The 23517-nt window shown below is 33.7% G+C and overlaps 3 protein-coding genes across 12 annotated transcripts in view; 1 reads left to right on the top strand and 2 right to left on the bottom strand.

The window, feature by feature from the left end:
- The first annotated feature begins 2116 nt into the window (after nt 1-2116).
- Nucleotides 2117-5696, top strand: Pak3 (p21 (RAC1) activated kinase 3). Its single transcript, XM_072906696.1, has one exon. The coding sequence runs from the start codon at nt 2330-2332 to the stop codon at nt 3881-3883; it is 1554 nt and encodes a 517-aa protein (XP_072762797.1). The 5' UTR covers nt 2117-2329; the 3' UTR covers nt 3884-5696.
- Nucleotides 5697-6454: 758 nt separating this feature from the next.
- On the bottom strand, nt 6455-9631 carry LOC140668148 (dihydrolipoyllysine-residue acetyltransferase component of pyruvate dehydrogenase complex). The gene is made up of 11 exons (XM_072896846.1): nt 9444-9631; nt 8928-9109; nt 8673-8851; nt 8357-8531; nt 8108-8271; nt 7831-7982; nt 7603-7745; nt 7353-7529; nt 7087-7271; nt 6910-7010; nt 6455-6830 (listed from the first exon to the last, which is right to left on the bottom strand). Exons 1-11 carry the CDS (start codon nt 9568-9570, stop codon nt 6655-6657), a joined length of 1761 nt encoding a protein of 586 aa, XP_072752947.1. The 5' UTR covers nt 9571-9631; the 3' UTR covers nt 6455-6654.
- A 521-nt stretch (nt 9632-10152) lies between these two features.
- Nucleotides 10153-23517, bottom strand: part of LOC140671022 (uncharacterized) — a 151366-nt gene continuing 138001 nt past the window's right edge. For 6 of the 10 annotated variants that reach the window (XM_072902075.1, XM_072902022.1, XM_072902048.1 and 3 more), the window contains 16 exons: nt 21349-21552; nt 20441-20533; nt 19772-20014; nt 18414-18494; nt 17835-17984; nt 17231-17251; nt 16811-17078; nt 16073-16456; nt 15728-15892; nt 15458-15648; nt 15129-15362; nt 14401-14916; nt 14033-14215; nt 13630-13732; nt 13385-13519; nt 10153-12612 (listed from right to left, as the gene is read on the bottom strand). In XM_072902075.1, coding sequence (XP_072758176.1) covers nt 12500-12612; nt 13385-13519; nt 13630-13732; nt 14033-14215; nt 14401-14916; nt 15129-15362; nt 15458-15648; nt 15728-15892; nt 16073-16456; nt 16811-17078; nt 17231-17251; nt 17835-17984; nt 18414-18494; nt 19772-20014; nt 20441-20533; nt 21349-21552 — 3084 coding nt within the window. In that variant the 3' untranslated portion in view covers nt 10153-12499. Of the gene's footprint in view, nt 12613-12895; nt 12977-13384; nt 13520-13629; nt 13733-14032; nt 14216-14400; nt 14917-15128; nt 15363-15457; nt 15649-15727; nt 15893-16072; nt 16457-16810; nt 17079-17230; nt 17252-17834; nt 17985-18413; nt 18495-19771; nt 20015-20440; nt 20534-21348; nt 21553-23517 lie in introns of all 10 variants that reach the window. The other 4 variants (XR_012047661.1, XM_072902086.1, XM_072902053.1 and 1 more) reach the window with 4 other exon arrangements.

Genomic DNA, 23517 nt, shown 5'->3' with positions numbered 1-23517 from the left:
GACTGATAACGTCATAAATCTTCCATTATCTCCGGGTAGTAGCTCACCTACTTGACAACCACGAAAATTTACCTACGACTAATAGTATGTAATAATATTTCGTCGGTAAGTTACATCCTTTAAACTCTCATTTATATGATATTATTGAGTGAAAATCTTCCTCTCTCTATCTCTCTCTTTTGGAAAAATGTTTACGATACAATTTCGCAATATACTTGATGATTTAGAAGTTATAAACTTATTTTTTCGATGGCTTTTTTGTAGCTTACTCATCTCAATATGAAGACCAATAACATTATTTATTCTGTGCGATACGTGTTTTATCTATTATCTCGTTTAAACATTAGTTATGATAAGAAAAAGAATGAGACGGGTGAAAACATATACATACGCCAATGACCTATTCTACGTCACTTGCGTAATGCTTAATGTCAGAGACGTCCAGATTAACATAGGCCAAAAGGTAAGAAGGAAAACTGTTGCGTGTTCCATATGCTGACTAATAAATCTCGTGCAATATATATACTTTTATTCCGAGACTACGACAATATACAAATTTAAATTTTTCCACCGGAAATTACGATCACGAATTCGCAAAACGTTGCATTCGCGAAGTTTCTTCCTTTAATTTAATCACTACTAAATTTATAGCGAAAAAAAAACACTTGTGTTCGAAATTGAGATGTATCTATAAAATGACTACAGTTTAAAAATTAATTTTCTTTAAAGACTGATTTTAACGCAAGTATAATTACAAAAACTTTTAATATTATTACCTATCTGTCAATTAAAAAACTTTCGACATTATTTCTTATTTATTATAAAAATGATAGAAGAAGAAAAAATTTAAGTTTGTAAGATACAATTTTATACGTAGAATATTAGTTCTGTCTTTATAAAAATTCATTCAAGTTTTATTATTCTATACTATGCCTATAATGCAACTTGGTCATAAAGAAAGAGCACGACTACTTCCCGACTTATTTCCCGAGTGAATTAAACATTGTCACAGAATAATATATTAAAATAAATTGGGAATTAGCATATTTTGACTGTACGATATCGAGATATAAAAAAGAAAAAGTTAATTGAATAAACTTTTATCGTGTATAAATATATACGTAATAATATTAAATATACGTGCGTCGTTATATGCAAACTTATTCTAGATTTTAATAAACTATAAGTTGTCATATGGCCGTCCATGGAATGATTCTTATTTCTATACGTTTTTAAGAGAGTTAAACAACAATTGTCGAATAATAATTGATTGATAAAAGTTTACAACTTTCACTCCAGGTGAGATAAAATTAAATGCTAAAAAAAACTTGTAAGAAAAAAGTGTAATGATATAAGAGATTCAATCAAATCACAGACATAAAGATGTATTATAGCTATATCTTTATGAAATATAAAATGTATTTTATATGAATAAGATGTTATAGAAATATCTAATATACAGCGTGGATCAATAACTATTAGCATGTGTTTTAATTACGCCAATTGATTTGTCTCATCGTTCTGTGCATAAAAAGTAAAAGTAAAAATGAATATTTTACGAGATATCTTGCACTTTTATGTCAAAATATTGCAACTTTGAAGCCTTATAACTCGAAAAGTATTTAATTAAAAAATATTTTATTATAATGTTTCGGAAAGCTCTCGAGATAAGCTACAAGAACATGTAATAAACAATAGAGGTTTTCATTAAAAAAAAACATTAATGATCTTGATATCTCCGAAGCGTCTCTACCTGGACAAACGTTTTTATCGACATATAAATAGCCCCCTTTGTGTCGTGCAATTTTAATTGTACAGATTTTCTTCTAGACCTTACAGATTCGAAGATATTTAAGGTGCTAATAATTATTGGTCCACGCTGTATGTGTATTATATAAAGATGTACAATATTATAGATGTGTAACTTTATAAAATATATTACACATGTATCTATAATTCAAATTTCAAATATTTAAACTATCGATACGCAGCGAGTAATCGACTTTTCTCGCGAACGATTTGTCTCGCGATACCAACTAGAGTAGCGATCGTACGTTTAGTGACACGAAGAATTATCGAACTAGCAATTGGCAATACCGAGCATGGTGTAGAGTATTATTCTTTCCACCATGATACTGAGCACACAATGTCCGTCCTTCTGCCGGCATGTAAACGGGCGTGAAAAGTCGCGATACGTTAGCGAAATGAGATTAGTTGGCACGAATATCATCGTAATAATTTGAGCCACGCGAATCCGTCCGTATCTTCTCCCTTCCTCTTGTGATATTCGAGAAGCGTGCACGAGACAGACACGGAGGGAGTCTCGAAGATGAGTCTCAGCCTGACGAAGCTCTTCTCGAAAAAGAAGAGCTGTTCCGTCGACACGGTAGCCGCGGAAATTGGTCTGCCAACCAACGTCTCTCACAAGTTCCACGTGAGCAAGAACGCGGAGACCGGTCAGCTGGAGGGTCTGCCGGACCCGTGGATACGTTTGCTCAACACGCAGATCTCCAAGTCGGAGCAGGACGAGCATCCCGATGCCGCGCTCCAGGCGATCAAGTTCTACAATTATTCGATCAAGCGCAAGCCGCAGGATCAGGAGGTCTTCAAGCCGTTTGTTACGCAGGACTTGATCGAGGAGGAGTCGCAGGAAATTGATAATATCCTGACCAAGAAGTATCGGTCGGATGGCTCCGACGATGACGGCCTGATCTCCGAGAGACAATCGACGGATAGTCAAGCGCAGAGGTTACCCGAGTTACCGCCAAAAGTCAACAAACCACCGAAACCACCGCCAAAACCGGCGCCGCGCAAGTGCAACGATCGAATAGCGGAGAAAACTCTCACCGAGATACTGGAGGATTTGAATACGTATCAGATAGACGACGACGACGACGACGACTTGTCAGTGGAGAAAGTTGTTACGTCAAGTAGAATCGAGGAGAGTCCTGTCCTGCGTAGGAAAACCGAGTGTATTGGTGTAAGACTCAGTGACGGGCAGGTATACGAGGAACTCAGGGCTATCTGTCAACGCGGAGACCCTTACTTGCGCTTTGAAAGAACTAAAGAAGTGGGTGCCGGTGCTTCGGGCACTGTATTCATAGCTACCGACCTTCAACACAATCAGAAAGTAGCTATAAAGGATATAGATTTGTCCAAACAGCCGAAAAAAGAATTGATATTAACCGAGATCAAAATTCTCAAGGAGTTTCAACATCCCAACCTGGTGAATTTTCTCGATGCCTATCTCGTCGATGAACATCTTTGGGTAGTTATGGAGTTGCTGGAAGGTGGACCCCTTACAGATGTGGTCACCGAGACTGTGATGAAGGAAGTTCAAATTGCAGCCGTTTGCAGAGAAGTCCTTAAAGCGATCAGCTTTCTGCACACTAGAGGTATTATTCACAGAGATATTAAGTCGGACAACGTGCTATTGGGAATGAATGGTGCGGTGAAAGTTACAGACTTTGGTTTTTGTGCTAATATCGACGGTGATGAAAAACGACAAACTATGGTTGGTACTCCATATTGGATGGCACCAGAAGTAGTAACGAGAAAACAGTACGGCAAGAAAGTGGATATCTGGTCACTAGGCATAATGGCTATCGAAATGATAGAAGGAGAACCACCTTATATGAAAGAAACGCCATTGAGAGCGTTATACTTGATCGCTGCCATTGGTAAACCATCCATTCCAAGATGGGATAGTCTCAGTCCAATGTTCCAAAATTTTCTAGAGAGATGCCTCGCTGTAGAAGTCGATGAGAGAGCAACCGCTGATGAATTACTTTCTCATCCGTTCCTAGAAAACTGCGCGGAATTATCCACACTTACTCCATTGATTCGTGCAGCGCAAAAAATTCTTCAGAAAGCATTCCATTAAATATTTCTACAGAATTCCAAGTTGTCGCATTCATAATATTGGCTCATGCTCTGTCACTTTTTATACTAAAAGAAGGTTTCCTTAGTAATTGTTAAAAAGAAGATATTTTATAATCGTCCTTTAATTTTAATTATTAATTTTAAGCTTATTTGACTGCCTATTATTTTTATTCTATATCCTGGTTTATGAAACCAAAGCATATAGTGCACTTTTGATAGCCATTCTTTTTTTAAAATTATTTTATTCCTTCAGAAAGAATTCATTTAGTTATTCTTCTCATATATTTTACTTAATTATATTAATAATTATTGTGGCAAAATAGTATATGGATATGTATAAATACTTTATGGAGATATATTTATTTCCAATTTTAATTTCTAAAGTAAGAATCGTCTATCTTCTTATGTGCAATACAATTTATTATAATTTAGGATTTTATTCAAGTATTTTCACTTAATATACTAATGCACTATATGTTACTATTCAAATTAAATACTTATTGAAACAATAATAGCAACAGAATATTCTAGTTGGAAACAATTGAATAGAATGCAATTTTGACATCTTTTTTGAGAACTGAGTAGAATTGTACATTTCAAATATTGTATTTTTATAGCATTGATCACATAAAAATATATATATATATATATCAATTTTTTCTTAAAATTGTACTTAGATCATTGTGGAATAGAATTGAACATGTTTATATCAAGAAATCATTATTGGCCATGCTGCGAAACCATTTCTAGAAATTCTAAGTATGAAATTGAGCAACCCTCTTATTTAATATCACGAGACAGATAATGCCTAACATTAAGTATTATGAATCGAGGGTGACACAGCAAACATTGTACATTGAATTTTTTTAAGATTATTGAGATATACACATAGTTTTCTAAGAGTTCATCTCCACTCTTTTATAACATATATTCTTTTTTGAAAACTTTTGTATATGTAAGAGCGCAATATTGCTCAACCAAATATTATATTCATATAGCTATTTTATAATCGGTATGTATATAAATTAATTGTTCTATAACAAAAAAAGTTTGTAATGCAACGTATACTATATAATGGGATTATTCTAAAGAATGAATGTTTAGATATTTAAGATAAAAAATTTGAGCAATAATATCAAGTATATATAAAATCACGCGACTGTGATAAGCAAGAAAGTTAAGTCATACTATACTTTTTGTGCTCTACACTACATACAAGTAATACTGTAAAACCTATACGATAAATTATCATATACCGAAAATATATCAAATTGAGACAATTCAAAGTACAATTGCTACATGTTATGTAATATAAGCCGGCCAAACACTGTTTGTCAACCATTAAGTGTTAAAAGATAACACGTATTGATAAGCATATATATTAAAGTAGTATTGTAATCTTTTGCAGGATTTTAATAAGGAATATTATCATTTATATGTTTTTCTAGTTTTTACAAGATATTATATTCTCTGATAGAGATTTCGAGAAAAGTATTTAAAAAGCCAAAATGAAATGTGAAAGATGTATTATAAAGTATTCTAACACTTGTGCCTTATCAAATAAATGCATATGATTTTAAGTATATAACAAGTACATATAAAAATATTATCAATTATATTAAAATACGACGTTATGGTTTTATAACAAAAATTAAATATGTTATGACATAAAAAAAATTAAATATTTGTACAAATTTCATGCTATACTATTGTTTTACGTCTTTATGTATTAGAACAAAAAATTAATGTTTACTGATATACTGGTAAACTGGTATATCAGATATTTTAAGTAATAAATATTTTATTTATAACAAGATATGAATTGGGCTTTTATTCATCTTTAAACTATTTTAATAATTCTATTTAAATCGTCAGATTTATTACATTATATACAAGTGAATCATTTAATTTTATACATACATAAATTTAATAAATTAATAAAATGAAACTACTATGTGTTTTACCCAATAAAAAGTTTCTGATATAAGCTTTTTAAATGTTTACAATATTATATAATGAAATTATATAATAAAGACATTTATATTTCATAACATTGACTGATATGAGAAAATGTATTGTCTACATATTTTTATAGTTTTCATATATTTTGTAAGACTAATAATTTGCAGATATTTACAAAAGACGGAACTTTTACATAATGCTCTAATTATTTACAAAAGTCTAAATATAGAGGGGTGATAAAAAATATTCTTTATCACTCAAATCTTTTGACATTAATCTTAAATAAATTAACCATTGTTGCACTGATAAATAATGTACATTTTGAAAATCATAAAAGAATTTGACTCATAATTAATATTTAATTCTTAATTTGTTTTTACTATTATTAATTAACAAACATCTTAAATGTGAGAATATATCCATAAAATATTAACTGTCCTAAATATTTTTCTTTGGCAGTATAAATATGTAAATTATATTCTTGAATCAAAGTTTAATAACAGCAATAAATAATATTACTCCTAATATGTTTTCGTATAAATCGAGGTTTTTATATTTATACATTATATCCGAAAAATATAACTGATGTTGACTAATTTTTTTGTTTATTTCAAAAACAGCCAATTATTATATACATTAATAAAATAATATAAATTAATATTGAGCTTCTTCCTTCTAGTTAAACCTTCATTTTTTTTAAAACCACACTAACATTGTTACATAAAAACAATAGTATTTAATTCTCTTGTTACAAGCAAGAGAATAAGCTGTTTTTGCAATAAACACTTTCAATTGTTTTATTTAAAATAATTAATACGCATCACGTTTATACCTCAACGCCTGCGTCTTACCAGCTATTAGAAGAGCTGGATCTTCCAACATTGCTTTCAAAATAGCCAGAAAATTAGCTGCTTGATCCTCATCGATTGCCCGTCTATCATAAGATAGTTTTACTCTCATTTTTGTTATCTTTGCTAACGAAGAGTCTGTAAAATATTACAAAAATATCATTAGTTATAAGAAAAAGACAATACTGCACACAAAATGTTTTTTGTAAAAAATTACCTAGCTCTTCAAGTCCCGAGCCTACAGCAAGAATAGCAGTTTGCGGAGGATTTATAATAGCTGAAAATTCCTTGACACCAAACATTCCCAAATTTGAAATTCTGCATAATAAAATTTACGTATTACTACAAAAACTTCTGTACTTTTTATGATTTTATTTTGGTTAAGGTTTCTTACGTGAATGTTCCTCCCTGAAATTCGTGTGGTTTAAGCTTCCCATTTCTCGCTTTATCGGCTAATTCTCGAATGTTTTTGGAGATATCTGCTAAACCTTTAGTGACAGTGTCGAATACTATTGGTGTAATAAGACCTGTTGGTGTTGCGACTGCTACACATACGTCCACTTTTGGAACTCTAACAACCTAACAATAATTGATTATTTATATTGTAATTTTGAAATACATCTCTTTATGCAATTATATTACAATGTTAATCATACTAACTTGTCCATCTTGATACAATGTATTTACATCAGGACATTCGAGAAGCGCGTGAGCAACTGCCTTAGTAACAAAGTCATTAACTGATACATTTATATCCTCTGTCTTTAGTTTTCCACGGAGTTCGATCAACTTGTCAATAATTATGTCTATAACCGCGTAAGAATGCGGTATAGCTTTCTGGAATAAAAAAACTTAAATTAAATATGAAATAATTGAATTTTAATAAAAAAAAATGTTTGTAATACCATACTTTTGATTCGGTGAGTCGTTTAGCGATAACGGCACGAATGTTGGATATTTCGATATCTTTGTACGGTGACGACCGACTAGGTGGAACGGATGTTATTGTTGGACTAGGAGAACGTGCCTTATCAGTCTTTGGAGCTGTTAACACTGCAAAAAAATATCCATAAAATAAAAACATAAACTACTTTAAAAAAAAGATAGCATTTAAGATCTTATGTGGGTTCATATTTACCAGATTTAAGTGTAACTTTTTTAACGTTGTGTGTTTGAATATATGCAAGGACATCACTTTTCAATAAACGATTTGTTCGCCCAGTACCTTTGATGGAATCAGAATTCAGGTCGTATTCTTCTAGCAATCTTTTCACAGCCAAACCATACACTCTTTGTAACATATATTAAGTAATTATAGTATATATCAAAATTCAGTTTTGTTTATAAATTTGAAAATAATAAAAAGAATAAATAGAATTACTTTATGTGAAATGAAGATATCACAATATACATACTGCTCACTTGGTGGTTTTGTATCGACTGGTGCAGTTGGTTGAGCAGAACTTGGTGTCACAGGTGTGTCTGTCAATGTTGGGATAACAGCCTGTTTCCAATCCATTCCTTTTTCAACTGTAATAGCTATCAATTGTCCTATTTTCACTTCGGAACCTTCTGGGACCTAATAAATAGCAATAAACATAGTTTAAGGAACAAACAATGTAAAAATATTCTATGCAAAATGATATAAAATATATAATACATACAAGAATTTTTGCAAGTACACCTTCTTCCTCTAATTCAAAAGTCATGATGGCTTTATCTGTCTGTATATCCGCTAATGCATCGCCAGGTTGTATTTCATCACCTTCTTGCTTCAACCATTTTACAATTGTACCTGTTGTCATGGTCGGTGAAAGGGCAGGCATAGGAATATTTTGTCTAAAAATAATAGATAAATAACTCAATAGCAACTTGATATTCTAACTTTGAACAAGACTTAAAAGCATATAAAAATATAAGCATGATTTGAACATTATTTTTTAAAGCAGATTATAACCTAATATGCTTAAAGAATCATACTGGCCAGGTGGTGGTGGTTCAACTTTAACAGCTGGGCTTGTTTCAACAGGAGGTGGTGCCGCTGCTTTTGGAGGTTCCACTGGCTTGTCCGGCATTTCTACCGTCTTCCAATCTTCATCAGCTTCAACAGTAAGAGCTATCAGAGTTCCTACTTTGATATCCTTTGTTCCTTCAGGTATCTAAATGATATATTTCATATAATTTTGTATTTCCTTCAACATGATTCATTTATTACTATTTAATGATTTAACTTACAATTATTTTGGCTAATACACCTTCGTCGTCAAATTCCATTGTGACAATAGCCTTGTCAGTCTGAATATCCGCAATAGCATCACCAGGGTTAAGAGTATCACCTTCCTTTTTAAACCACTTCACGATAGTGCCAGTTTCCATAGTAGGCGACAATGAAGGCATTAATAGTTCTTTTCCCTTCACTGAAAGAAAATATCTCTTTGTGTTAACACATGTTACTGTAAAAATTTAGAGACAGATCTTCATTAACAATATGTAAAAATTAAAACATTTGATTGCATAATCAAAAATACAGAACTTATTTATCAAGTTCTACAAGGTTTATGTTATTAAATACTGTATAGTAAATATATATTTTTTACATTCTTCTTTTCTTTTTGAATTTACATCGTGAACGAAACAACTTTTTATTTCTCCCAGATTCTTTTAATCTAATTTATATTTTTTCAGAGATAACCTTTAAATCGAGATTGATATTATGAGAGAAAAGTCATTGTTTCTGAATAAATATCATACCGTCGAGAATCCCGCTGGTGTGGAAACATAATCGCTGATATTTTGAAGGCACAAAAATACGCGGCGCGACACGATTAGCATATTTTAATGACAAGAGCATAAGTTTGGATCTTATTATATGCGCCATTTTCCACGTCCAGTAATGTCGTGCCTGGTCGTCCGATGGTCTGATCTATCTTTACGAACAAACTACGACCTCCAACTTCTTTGACCTCTTTGATCTCTTTTTATACGTATGCATATATACCAATTTATCAATTTCGCTTATTAGTTTTATATCTTTGAAGCATGCGCTACATATATATTTATAGTTTTTATTAATAATAAATTTATTCATGTTTTTTTCACTAATAAAATATATTTATAACAAATATAACTGAAAATAAGTTTCAATTAAATTAAAATATTTAAATGTATATCGTAAATTTGCGATAAAATAATGAAAAATTTAATTTACGGAAAGAAAATAATACATATTTTAGTTTGAGTGAAAAAGAGAGAGAAAAAAAGAACAGATTTATATTTTATTTCTTAACTTTTGTATTTTTATTAATTAAACTATTAGTTAAGTATATTCCTTAACTTTTACTTATGCATTTGGAAAAATTTTTTTGAATAATTATTTTTGAAAAATATGTTTCACACAAAGTTTGAGTTTAATTAATCGAAATTATTTAATTACGAAGGATTAAAAAAATGGCTTTGTCGCTTTTTGCTGTATTATTTTTATTTCATCATTATAACAATAACAGTTCTTTTTCTCGTGATTAATTTTCGCATAGTGTTTCTTCAATAGTATCAATCGCTTTTATTAATATATTGGAGCGTCCCCACGCGATTTAACATACTTTTCTGTAGAATTTTATGCAGCGGGATACGAAATTTTTGAAAATCAAAATGTACGCGCGCGATTGCATCGCGATATCGCAAGATGGCGACGATTATCGATAAGTATCGACACTATTGATTCGTGATTTTCGAAGTCATTGGGAGACTTTTGCAAAGTGCGTCGCGTCTTCGAAAGGAAGAGTGTATCTTTTCCCAATTTTAATCGGGAGTGCATCGTCTTACATTGTGCACGATAGATTATATATACAATAGATGCGCGTTAACGTTGTAAATAAGTGCTATACAACAGTGCGACAACAGTGTATCGCGTGCGTAAAATTATCGTTATATAAAAACTTGTGCTAGAAACTGTCAGTTCGTGCGCGCCAAATCGCGGGGCGCGTGAGGGCGACAGACAAGAATCAAGAATCATCCCTACAGCATCGGATATAGGATCCCAGGTCAGTCTCAATCAGTCTCCATTATTAATTTCTATGAAATTACACAGCATTGATTTCTTCATTTTCTTTTCGGATACTAATTCCGTATCGATTTTTTTTTGTCGCGCACGCGGTTAATTAACGACTAAAAAATAACTTTTTTTTCTGAGAAAGGAATATTTGTATATATATATATATATATATATATATATATATATATATATATATATATATATGTATATATTTAAAAATGTGTAAATTTATACTCTTTTCTATGCTTTCGGAAAAAGAGTTTAATAATTCGAAATTTAAATTGGCTGAAAACACTTTTGAAAAATTTTTCCCGTGCCTAGACTTATATTTTTGAAATATTTCGACTTTGGATCCCAAAAAATTGCATTTGCTTCCACGAGATTGTAGGCCCAAAGGGATCAAGTTCGACTTGATATCTATGAAATACGAATTAAGGAGAATGATATTGACCAAGTGTTAATAATGATGACAGTATTACATGATTGCGTATGATCATTTTTTTTCGCGAGTTTTATTTTTATAATAAACGCTGTATAACGCATCCTGTATCGGCTTGCAATATTTCACTCAATGTGACAATTTTTTTAATTGACGATTGTTCAATCGCTCGTTGTTGCTTGCCATTATGAGAGAAATTTGGCACTCGTCACGACTGTTACGACTGCTCTGAACATTTAATATGCCATGCTACAATGGCCCGTGAAAAATCGTGTATGTATATATATATATATATATATGTGTGTATGTTTATATAACGTGTATATATAACGGGCGCTCCTTAAAAGCGTATGTATATGCTTACAATCTAATTACACAATCTAATTACAAAGTAATTTTCGCGATCGTCGCCGTTGTCCTTTTGTCGTCGAGTTCGGCGAATAAAGTCTACGAAAGGCTCGATATTTCAGCGCTTTTGACAGTTTAGTAATTACTCGTATAATTCTGTTTCTTCTCTTTCTTCTGATTTGTACGCACAAATCGATTTGTCGCTAAAATAAAGAGCCTCTGTCGCGCGTCATCATAAATCTAAAGGTACTAACTTCGTTCAGGCTTTGGTGACGGTATGCAATTTCGTCGTTCGCTTGTGTCGTTATAAAAGTTCGTGAAAATCGTGAAAATGATTGTACATACGTAAAACGAGAGATACGAATAACAGTATCCAAATCAGATTCTCTTTCAATCGAGAATAGTCTTATATATTTATATAAATACGCATCAATTTGAAAACTTTCAAAAAAGAACTTTCGATTGCGAAGAGACGCGATAAAAGGTTTTCCAAAGCCGGACATAATTATCCGATAATTTGTCATGCGGATAAAATTTGTCATCCGGCAAGTAATGCTTATTTAATGTCGAATGTTAGTATCGATAAAAATGATAATAAATTACAACATTGATAAATTTCATGTTTAAGAGAATTTTATGAGAGATATTCAGTCTGATAATATATACCGATAATTCTCTCGATTACGCAGTCGTCACCTACGCTTAAATTAATTAACATTTCTTCATACATGTGTGCAATTGTTTTATTACAAACCCTTATCGTTAGCGACAGCTATTTATTATCATTTTATTTAGTCGATAATTATGTACAATTGCACTCAATGTAAATAAAAAAAAACACTTTTTCCAGTATAATGCACTAGCTTTCGCACGCTTCTTAACTAAATCCTCGGAAAAAGGTTTCTTCTTTTTTTTTTCTCTTTCTTCTTCATATTGGCAGTAGTGTTACTTGTGCTCTTGGAATGATGCTTATGTGTAATAGTTTTCCCTTTGCTGGTAAAGTGGTAAAGGAGCCACAGGCGAAAGATCCTCATCATCTAAGCTCGATTCAGTTTTTAGAGGAAGGGTTGCCAGAGCTTTTACTGTCGATGAATAAAACATGATGGATTAATCACAAAAGTCAATACTGAAAGCTTATCACTGAAGTTTTATTAAAAAAGTGAAACTACGTTTGCTATTTTATCTATTTTTATTTCTTACCATTTTTATTATTCTTACAAATTATTTGAATTTGTGCAATACACCAGCTTTTTTAATAAACGTATATTGGCAGAAATATAAAATTGCAATTAATTTGTATAGTTTAATTAAAGAGAAAAATAGTAGAAAAAAGATAAAGAAAAATTAAAAACGTGAAAAACAAACCTGAAAATGATAATATATCGTATGTCGTGCGTGTCCTATAGGAGGGATGTAGTAAGCATGTCAGTCAGTGTGCCTGGTTACCTATACACAAGCACAAAACAATCCAAACAACACTCGCTAAGACAAAACTATATATTCGTTATGTCGAAAGAAGCCATTAAAATATCATAAAACTGCGAAACTCAAGTAAAACATGCGCGCCTGCGTTTGTGAGAAAAATATGTGACTGAGACAATGTAATGTAAATTGCTCGGACTATCAAATGAACATTGAATGTTTCGACAAAACGTTTCTGTAAGCAATAAAATCGATAATAAAAAGAAAATTATCGTGATAAAAAGAACTTCGCATCGATTGTGCTGCTAGAGCGAAATAAAGAAAGACTCTCCTTTATTCCTTAAAAGCTAAATGAAACGAACATGCTGCCATAGCTCTACATAAACGATTAATCATGCGGAAATAATGTTATGCAATATATAATCAATGTACCTGCTACCATTTTACTTTTCTCCATCACTTGCTTCGCCAATATCTGATTAAGTTGAAGAATGTGTTCCCTTTGTCGCTTTTCTTCTACCACTTTTCGTTTCAATGTGTCTGATTTTTCTACATTAGAATCATCGTCTGAAACCATACATGAAACGCAGATTATAAAGATATATTTTATAAAAATTTTCAATATTAAAAAAAAAACGTTAGAGAGATAATTATAAAAAAAAAGGTATTACACATACCACCTCCTTCCGGTGCAGTCACGGTCGTTTCCGAGAGCATTTTTCTAATCGCTTCCGCTTTCTTTAAACGCTGCTCCTGCTCTTCCGCTGTTAGCTCTGGCGTCTAAAAAGTTAATAATATGTATGTAATATGTGAAAAACTGAATTTATTTAATTTATATACATAAAAAAATTATTATAAACTTGCATCAATATTTTTTAGTTGTATTAAAAATAAAGTGTGACTAACAAATAAATTTTACTTTTAAATATATATATTGAATTGAAAGAAATTAGCAATTTTTACATTAGAATATTTCAACAATATAATTTTTTTGGACTTTTAATTATTATGTTAAAAATAGAATATGATTATAAAATAGTTTCTTTATATATGCTCAGTTTAAAAAAATTGATGTTATACCTGTTCGGGAATATATCGCTCGGGAATAACAATTTTGTTGGGCGTGCCTAATAGTTGATCTATAGTACTCTCGTTATACTTCAACTCTTTGTGACTTAGCGTTGAACGCACTACATCAGGGGCATTTATTCTGGGTCTGAGCGCTCTTTCCATGTCCAAATCATCTCTAGCTCTGCCCATACCCTGAAAATGATCAGAAATTCTTGTCACAGATAAATTCACAATTTTCGAAGCTGCCACGAGCATGATATAACGAAATGAATGAATTAAGAATGATTGACAGATAGACAAAGCGAAATACAGGTAGACGAAGACAGGGAAATGAGAAAGAGAGAAAGAAAACGGAAATTGAATGAAACAAAAAGTACCATCTTCGAGAAAGTATCCTCTAAGTCGAGCACTGGTTTACTACTAGACACAGTATAGTGCCGCCTCTTCTCTCGCGGTATTTGCCTTCGTCTCGGTCCTTCCACTTTCTTCTCCGTCATTTCTTTGATAATCTGTTTGGCAGCCTCGCTTTTGAACACCGGCGACAATTGTGGTGATGATTCAGACTGGTTTGCATTCGCTGTCGTTGCGACAGCGACCGGTCGTGCGTCGTGAACGCCAACGTTAGTCGGCGATGTCAATTCGGAGCTGACGGAATCCGCGAGAGTTATGGTTTTGTCATATTGTGATCTATACAGTGATCCAAATGGATGGTTGTGATAATGAGGCTGCACGGTAACCATCGCCGCTTGAGGGGGATAATTTTGATTCTGACTCGGGCTGTATGACGATGCAGTAGAATAATTGGGCGAACTCATCGGCACGTAAGAACTGGACGTTGGGCTGTCCGTGTACGGTGATAAAGTGCTATCGGAACTGCCGTCGTGACTTTCAAACTGCGATTGAACGTCAAAAAAAATGTAAAATACTACAGGATTAACAAAAATGAATAGGCGAGATGACAAAAACGGTAAAGGTAAAAGAAAATCATAGCCGTAAAAAAAAAAAAAATCAATCACGGGAAAATAACATTTAGTTCTACAGGATGATCTGGATCTCCAACGCGTCGTCTTTCAAGTATCGCCTGATGTTGCTACCTGAGACTTACCCTAATTTTATGTCGCCGCGCCATCATGCTCTTCAGAGCGTGCATGCTATCGCTGCGTGGTGGAGGTACCACTGGCCCGTAGTGTATCCCAGAGTGCTGTTTTTGTCCGCCGAAACCGCGCGGTAAAGACATGCTTCTTTGGAACTGAACGTCATCTAGCTCAGACAGTTGAACCGTGCTTTGCGCGTGAATGATTGATGGCGATTCCTCTATTACTTTACCCAGTTGAGCTTTCTAAATGTTAAATATTTATGTTAGCACATAAACATGTAGAAAATAAAAAATTGATGCTTTTTTATTGAATTTAACAGATTATATTAGCGACTTACTTCGAATTTTTGGGAACCTCCCAAATCATCATCACATAGTCTCTTTGCGCCGCCTGGTGCTTGAAGGCCATTTGTCAAAGGAACTCCAATATTGCCGGTTCTATCGCCGCGATCCCTTTGCCGCCTCTCTGATTCGCGTTTTACTATGCGCACCGTCTTGATTTCTTGCTTCTCACGATTATGCATTAATCCTGCGAATGCAAAACAAAGAGAATAAAATTTTCGACCTGCGATAAGCTTAATATTTCTGCAACAAAAGAGATAACTTACCGGCAAATTTGTTGTCTTCATTTTGTTTATAATTGTCATTCAGTAACAATGTCTCCTCATTCAAAGGTGGCGGTGGTGGTGGCGGTGGGATATATTCCGGAGCGGAATTCAACGTGCCATTTAACATATTTCCGTTATGCTTGCTCGTATCGGCAACGTAATCGCCTTAAAAAGCGATTAGATTAATAAATTAAATATATCATACGTAATAAAATTATCTTGTAATTCTAATCATTTTTTTTATATTATAAGCATATATATAATTTTAAATTTGACATAACTAATATATTACTTTAAACTATATCATATAATATAAAATTTATTATATCGCTCAATGAATATTACCTGTTATTCTAGAATCTGTATTAACATATAAAGGCGTCACTTGGATTGCGCCGCCCTTGCCCTGCATTTGATCTTTCAATAATTGTTGCTTCAATTGATGTTGTTGAATCTGCTCGCGCAATTGCGGCGAAAGCGCCGATATATGATTTTGAGAGGAAGCAAAATATTGTTGATTTTGTGGACGATTTAAAAGAGATAAATCCTTGTATTGCGTAGGAGAGCCGAATCGCTGATGAGCATTATCATTGTGCTTATTCGGAGGTGAGATGGATAAAGATGGACTTGATGGAGAGTCTAAGCCATGATCCAGGGTTATTCCGGAATCTAAGTCGGTCTCTAGCCAAGAATTTTGCGTACGTTTCTTCGGATGATGCACCTGGGGAGCTGAGAGAAAACGCATTTTTAATCATATTATTAAATCAACAAATCATTTATGATTATTGATTATGAATACACGTCCCAATAAAACTTGATAAGTAATAATAAATAAAAGAAATATTTTCTCCTCTAAAGATGCATCTCTTTTATTAATGCTATCTATTTAATAATTAAAATAATTTATGATTAATTATAATTGAATTTTATATTAATAACAATGAAGGCAGTAGAGAGTCTCTCTACTGCCTTCATTGTTATTAATTTAATTTCCACAGAAAGCCTTGATATTAGTTATTGAATTTTATAGTTTTGCAAATTCTAATGATTAAAACGCATATTACGTTTTACATTTAAACTCACTATGTAGAGGCTGCGGACGAATTTGCTGCACCAAACTATGAGATTTCTCTGTCAGTTGACGAACTTGAATGCTGAGTTCTTTCCTTTGTCTCTGCAGATCGCCGACGAGTTGTTGCATTCGTCGTAATTCCGCTTCCAGTGGTGCGGTCGTACTTGAAGTGTCTCTCGCGATATTACCGGTATATCTTCTGGACGCTTGTACTTTTTGCCTCAATACTACCAAATCTTGCTCCAACCTCGCATTTTCGGCTACCGTTTCCTCGAGTTTCTGCAACCCATGTAAAAGTCGTTATCAAGGCTATCAGAATGAGAATGCGCGATTATAATCGATAGGCGGTCGCGTTGCGTGACGAGAATGGCAAATAAACAGCGAATGACGGAACTGAAAATAAATATTGTGTTGTGAATAATGCAAATTACCTGGAATAATACCGGTTTTACCTGGAAACAATGAATCGAATATTTAATTGAAATAATGTAATTATGCGATCCAGTCTCGTTGTGAAAATATATCACTACTATTACTTTTGCGGTATTGCAGATTCTTATTGCAAAGGGTCAAAAGTAATGAAGAACAAACTGAGTAAAAGTATATCGAAAAAATCGAGAGAGAGAGAGAGAGAGAGAGAGAGAGAGAGAGAGAGAGAGAGAGAGAGAGAGAGAGAGAGAGAGAGAGAGAGAGAGAGAGAGAAAGAGAGGGAGAAAAGAAATCATAAATAATTAAATTTATATTAATAAACAAAATTAATAAACGAAATTAACTCATTAAATAATTTGTTGTTAAAAACATCAATAATAATAAAGCACGCTTTTATTTACGTTTTATAATGTCGAGAAGATCATAACAAAAATGAGAAGTAATATTAATCGCATTATGAAATTTGGATTGACGCGTAATCTGCGCTTGTTTTTCCGCCAATCAATCTTGCATCGTTTTTAATAACGGGTTCGCACGTAATTCGATCAGAACGCAAGACAGAAACGCGTATTAATTGCTGTCGGATATACTTTCAAAATTATTTACCTTTGAATTGTGAGCTAGCAACACCCTCACTCTGCTCAACTCGCGCTCCAACAGAAGTTGTTGTTTCCGGTATCGTTCGGCTTCGGCCAAATTACTTCTGCTACCTTGCAGTTTGTGTCGCAACCCGCCCAAAGCCTTCTCGAGTATTTCCTACGACCGTGTTAAGTCAGTCATGCATCAAATACGATTTGTAATGATTTCTATATCTTTAGGATTTAAGACAATTCCATGTCATCTGACAGCTTATCGTCATATCTAAACGTGATTTGTTTCAATTTCAAGCGAATAACGATACATCAATTTTCCTAAATTGTAGATGCAATAGATATAACATTGAGATGAACGAGAATATGATTGAAACTTATCTCGACTTTAAAATATTCGATATAGAATTGTCTTCAAGAATGCTGCAGAATAAATTTTTTTTTAAGAGAAAAGAAGCTCAGAATTTTTATATATACTATCAAATAGACGTAAAATATCTTTATCTAAATTTTTCAAGTACTAGTTTTAAGGCTCCAGAGTAGTATCATTATGTAATATAGATGTTATTATTGTAATATAGATGTTAATACCAACCTTGTCTTGTTGGAGACTGTGCAGCGTGCCAGATTCCTCTTGAAGCAATCGATCGAGTTTGTAGAGCTGCTGCACTTTGGCCTGCAACATAGAAAGAGTACCGAGTGAACTAGCGAAGTCTTCAAGTTTCACTGTTCAAGGGACAAGCTAGGTGTAGCGTTTCAACCGAAACGAATCTCGGAAAAAGAGAGATCCGCCATCGTTAATCCTAGAACAATGTGAACCTCTGTTCTCTCGATATTTGTCTCTATCCTTGCTCATGAATGAGACTCTTTTGAACCTATGAGATATATTTTCTTTCTTTTGATCGTTGCACTAAAAAAAAAACCGACATTTCAACAATTTTATATTCAGTAGCAATAGCCCCATCAATAAAGCATAATTTTAATTTGTTAAAATTGCACATTTTTGTCGAAAAAATATTAAAAATTTTTTGATGTTTCCTTGAATAAATAGATGTAAAAATATTTAATATTTTTTGGCAATATTTTTTCTAATATAACTCTAGTTAACTTTAAAGAGACATAAAATAATTGCTAGGAAAAAAAATCATAATACATTAAAATTAGGTAATAAATTTGATTGTACAAAAATATATTAATATGTATCATTATTTATTTATATTTTTTTACCATTCATCCAAGTTTAATGCATCGTGCGCAGATATCGAAAATTCTCGAGAGCTCCGGTAAAATGGAAAGAAACGAGACGTAAGATACTAAGTGGACACTGTCTGTAGAAACTCGAAACTAGAGAGTATATCCCACGGTAAAGTGAGCTCTTCGTAGAATTTACGAGAAGTCGTAAGTGTGTCGTCCGAGTTCAGTCTTTCATGTGGTCATGTCTGCGAGGGTCGTTTTTTAATTTTTGCACGTATGCTTTTCTTCCAATCGGCTTTTTACAATCTATCCATCATGGATACGCTTAGTGTTGATAGCACACGGGAGATCAAGAATTGTTTTCATTGGTCAAGAGGACATCCAGCGCGAGGTACATCACGCTAAGTGTGCTTTTTAGCACACTTTGCGATAAGAAAACAACAATAAAAAATATAAAATAGAAAGTGGAACGAATGAAATATTGGACGACTATGTGCTTTAGATGTCAAATATATTTCATAAATAATATCTGACGTAAAGTTTAGAAAGTAAAAAATATTAATCGAAATTATTTACACTTTTGATTATAAAATCGTATAGTTTCCATTACTACAGCAAAAAATATTCCTAATATTCCAAAAATAATAATTGTTTAACTCCAAATAAACAACCATTTTTCCATCATTATAAATTCGCATAAATTAAATCGACGAGGCATTTTAATGATATTTTAATTAAAGTTAATTATATATATCACACCTGTAACTGTCCATGATCGGGACTCAATCTGTCCCAATCTCTGCGCTCCTCGGCCAGCAATCGTTGCTCCTGCACCCTCTGATTAAACTCCAGACGGTCGCGATGATCCCTTGTATTTTCGTGCACGAGATCGTGCCGAGAACCAGAAACATTGCTAGTTCCGTTGGCAGTGTTACGATTATAAAGGGAGCCCAACTTCACCATATTATCCACGAGATTCACGAGAGGCTTGCTCTTCTCGTACTAGTTTAAAAAAGCCAAACGTGATTAACATTTCTTCTTATACATTATATGTATTAATGAATACATATATTAATATGATTTAATATATTAATGCTTATATAGACAAATAGTATTAATCAAATTTAAAATGGAATAAAGTAACGTAGTTGACAACATTTTCACTGTATGTTATTGAACATTGTGTCGAAGAAAAATGCAATTTGAAGAGTTTGGTTCGAGTTTTAACGCAGTGATTTAAATTACTTTTTTTACAAAATTAATTTTCTTAAACTTTCGAAAAACAAGTTAGACTACCGATTATCTTATCTTTAAATTATTCATTACCGTGCCCTTTATTCCCTTATTTATCTGTATAAATACTTCTCTAAGCAGATTTCTGCAGAATTATGAAAAATGAAATTATTTCATGCGATAATCATGTCTTACCTGCTTCTCGAGATCCATTAAGTGTCTCTTGAGTTCCTCGAGTTTTTGGAAGTTCTCCAGTCGCCTCGGTGTGTCGAGTTCTGCCAGTCTAGCCTGCGAATACAAACAAAATACACCAAACGTTTATCGCACTACATTAAAAACTTCTTAGTTCCTCGCGTGCCAATTAACGCATACACGTTTTCGCTAAGCAACTCGTCGCTCCGTGACACTCATTGCAAACCAAATAATACATAATATAACGGACACATAGTTGCGTAGAAAGGCGACCCCAAGTTCGACTCGACTTTCTCCTCAAATCTCGCACGTTACGGGATTACAGCGAGTATTTATTTACGTTTCATATTTCGTATATTAAATATAGCCGTCTGATACTACAATGTCAAACAGTCATATTCTCTAAATTATCCAAATAAAACTTCTCGATTTAAATATAGAAACATAGAAATGTATCGTGCTTTTTCAATCAATCAGGCTTTATGGAACGCAAAATCCGAAAAGAGTAATCAAATATGTATTTAATCCTTTAAATTTAAGCCTCGTTTAAGCTCCGCGCGCGAGTGTTATATCGGCGTTACGTCGACGATAAGAGAAACGACGTCGATCACTCATACTGTGTCATCGTCACGTAGATTCGCAATCTGCATCGATCTAACTCAAACATATTCTGAAAGATCTCGTCAAACTGCACGGTCGTCCATCAGAAAGCGAATCATCACTTTCTCTCTAACGTTAATAAAGCGATCGTTTAAATGGCAGCGTTCCTCGAGCTCGAGAAATCGACGTGTCCTCAGACGGGCCAAACGACAGACCCACGATTCACCACTGTCATCGTCATCGTCCGGATGGATCATCTGATTACTGTGAAAATTTCGTGCGAGATCGCGCGTATAAAGCTCTCTTCGGACCTGCGCCTCAATCTCCATGTGACACGTCTCCATCGCCTTGAGGACCGTCGCGTTCTGACGTCGCAACTGGATCAGCAGCAGCACCAATTCCTCATGGGTCCTGCCGAGAAGCTCGCCGGCGGAGACGCGCACCAATCCGGATGTGCCAGTCTGTGTCACCTGCCTGCCGCCGGCATCCGCTCTCAGGGAACTGTTGACGTTACTCTGTCGAGGCATGCAATTGTCTGTTAGCCACACGCGCAAACAATCGCGCAGGTAATCGAGCTGTGACATAGGGAATTGCGTTACATTGATGCCGTGACTGAGAATTTCTCGAGAAATTTTTCGCCTCACGCGAAAATATACATGTTAATTAATTACAAAAAGAAAAACAAAAAAAAACTTTATATAGACAGAGAGAGATTACTCTGATCGCGATTATTATTCGCGGCATATGCTAGCATGCGAATTTGATTGGCATGGGAGAGGAGAAAATATTATTGTCAACAGCGTAAGTTATATCATAGCAATATTAAGACAACAACCGCATCAACACAAACTCACAGCAATGGAATATTATATAGCTCGCGCTAATGTTGTAAATTTGATTCAGTGAGGTCTTTCAGAATATGCATAATACCTTCCGTTTTATCATAGATATATTTTTTTATACCTAAAATATTGTTATGACAATTTATGATACAATATCTACTAAATCGTATTGCCCGAGAATAGAGTACAGAGAGAAATTAAATTACGAGCGTACACGAGATATAGAGATATTCGGCCGTCCGGTTTCGCGAACCGAAACTGATAAAACTATGGAAACTAGCTTTTGCGTGGAACAAATTTCACGTAAATGCGGAAAATGGAGAATCCGCGGTGAACCGCATCGGCCTGAATTAGATAGTCTGTATTGAAATTTCTGCTGGTGGTTTTATGTCAGTTGTACCTGTATGTGAGAGACTCTGTACACAACATTTTTAACTGCGGAAAATTTCTCAATGTCACAATGCAGGATGAAGAAGATTATCACTTAGCTGATCTATCAGTCTGTCTGAATTTTGCATTCATCGTCTCGCATATTCCAAAATCATTACGTTTTAATGGCTCTTACGGTTGGATTTGTGGTAGCTGTGAGAGGTAAAGCGAGGGGATATACTCGATCCCCCGTAATATACCATAATGGGACGTAAAGTGGAATACCATACACTATACATATCTAAATATTTTCGAAATAATAATTGACGTCGAAGTAATTTGTTTATCATTTGAGTTTTAAACGAGGTAAAGTGATGAGTAAATAATAATAAGTGATATACGCGCTATCAATTTACGAATAACTGCGTTGCTCATTCGGCTGAATATTTACTAGTATTTACGTTAAACAATGTTATTATTTATATCTCGACGTTATTTCGCCATTCATTTATGAAATCTGAAGATTTAATTCAGGCCGCGCGAGAGAATATTTCTCGTACAAAATTATTTTTCTTTTTTTTTTTATTGTAATTTAAAATTATAACATTTAACGTGGAAACGTCATATCGCGTAAGAATCTAAATTAAACGATAACTATTTTTATGCTGATTTTTGCCCTCGTGTATTTTTAAATATTCGAAAATAACGGTTCCAAAATACAATTCGAATAACTGCATTTACGTTTTATTTTGAAATCATTTTGATACTTGGAGCCAAATTGATCGAACTGATTATATTTTTCGTGCGCCAGTTTCTCTGCGTCGCAACGATTTTTAAAGATCATGGAAATACGAGGAAAAACGTGGCGTGCGCCGCGTATAGTTTTCCATTACTTTCCAATTTTCTAATAATACGAGACTCTCTTTTACCGGAGGACGACATAAAAATTCTCACCGACATATACCAATACAGACAAACGCGAACAGATACAGGTCACGCGGTGGGCTCGATGCACGTAGCGTTGCGGCGAAGGAAACGGCAGATTTCATTCGGTGAATGGTGCACGAATGAAATTCGAAGCAATCGAACCGATCGATCGATAGTTTTCTTCGCACAAACGAAAATACGCCTTTCTTACTTTGACGGACAGATTCCACAGGGTAACTCACTCGCTTCGTATTCCTACTGGAATCTCCGTCAATCTTTCCTATCTTCGAGGTCGTATAATCTTGATCTGTATTCGCAAGATTCCTGCGAGATCGGAAGTAT

The sequence above is a fragment of the Anoplolepis gracilipes genome, chromosome 1 (genome assembly GCF_047496725.1).
Source record: "Anoplolepis gracilipes chromosome 1, ASM4749672v1, whole genome shotgun sequence".
Lineage (NCBI taxonomy): Eukaryota > Metazoa > Arthropoda > Insecta > Hymenoptera > Formicidae > Anoplolepis > Anoplolepis gracilipes.
This window is presented reverse-complemented; position numbering and strand designations above follow the sequence as displayed.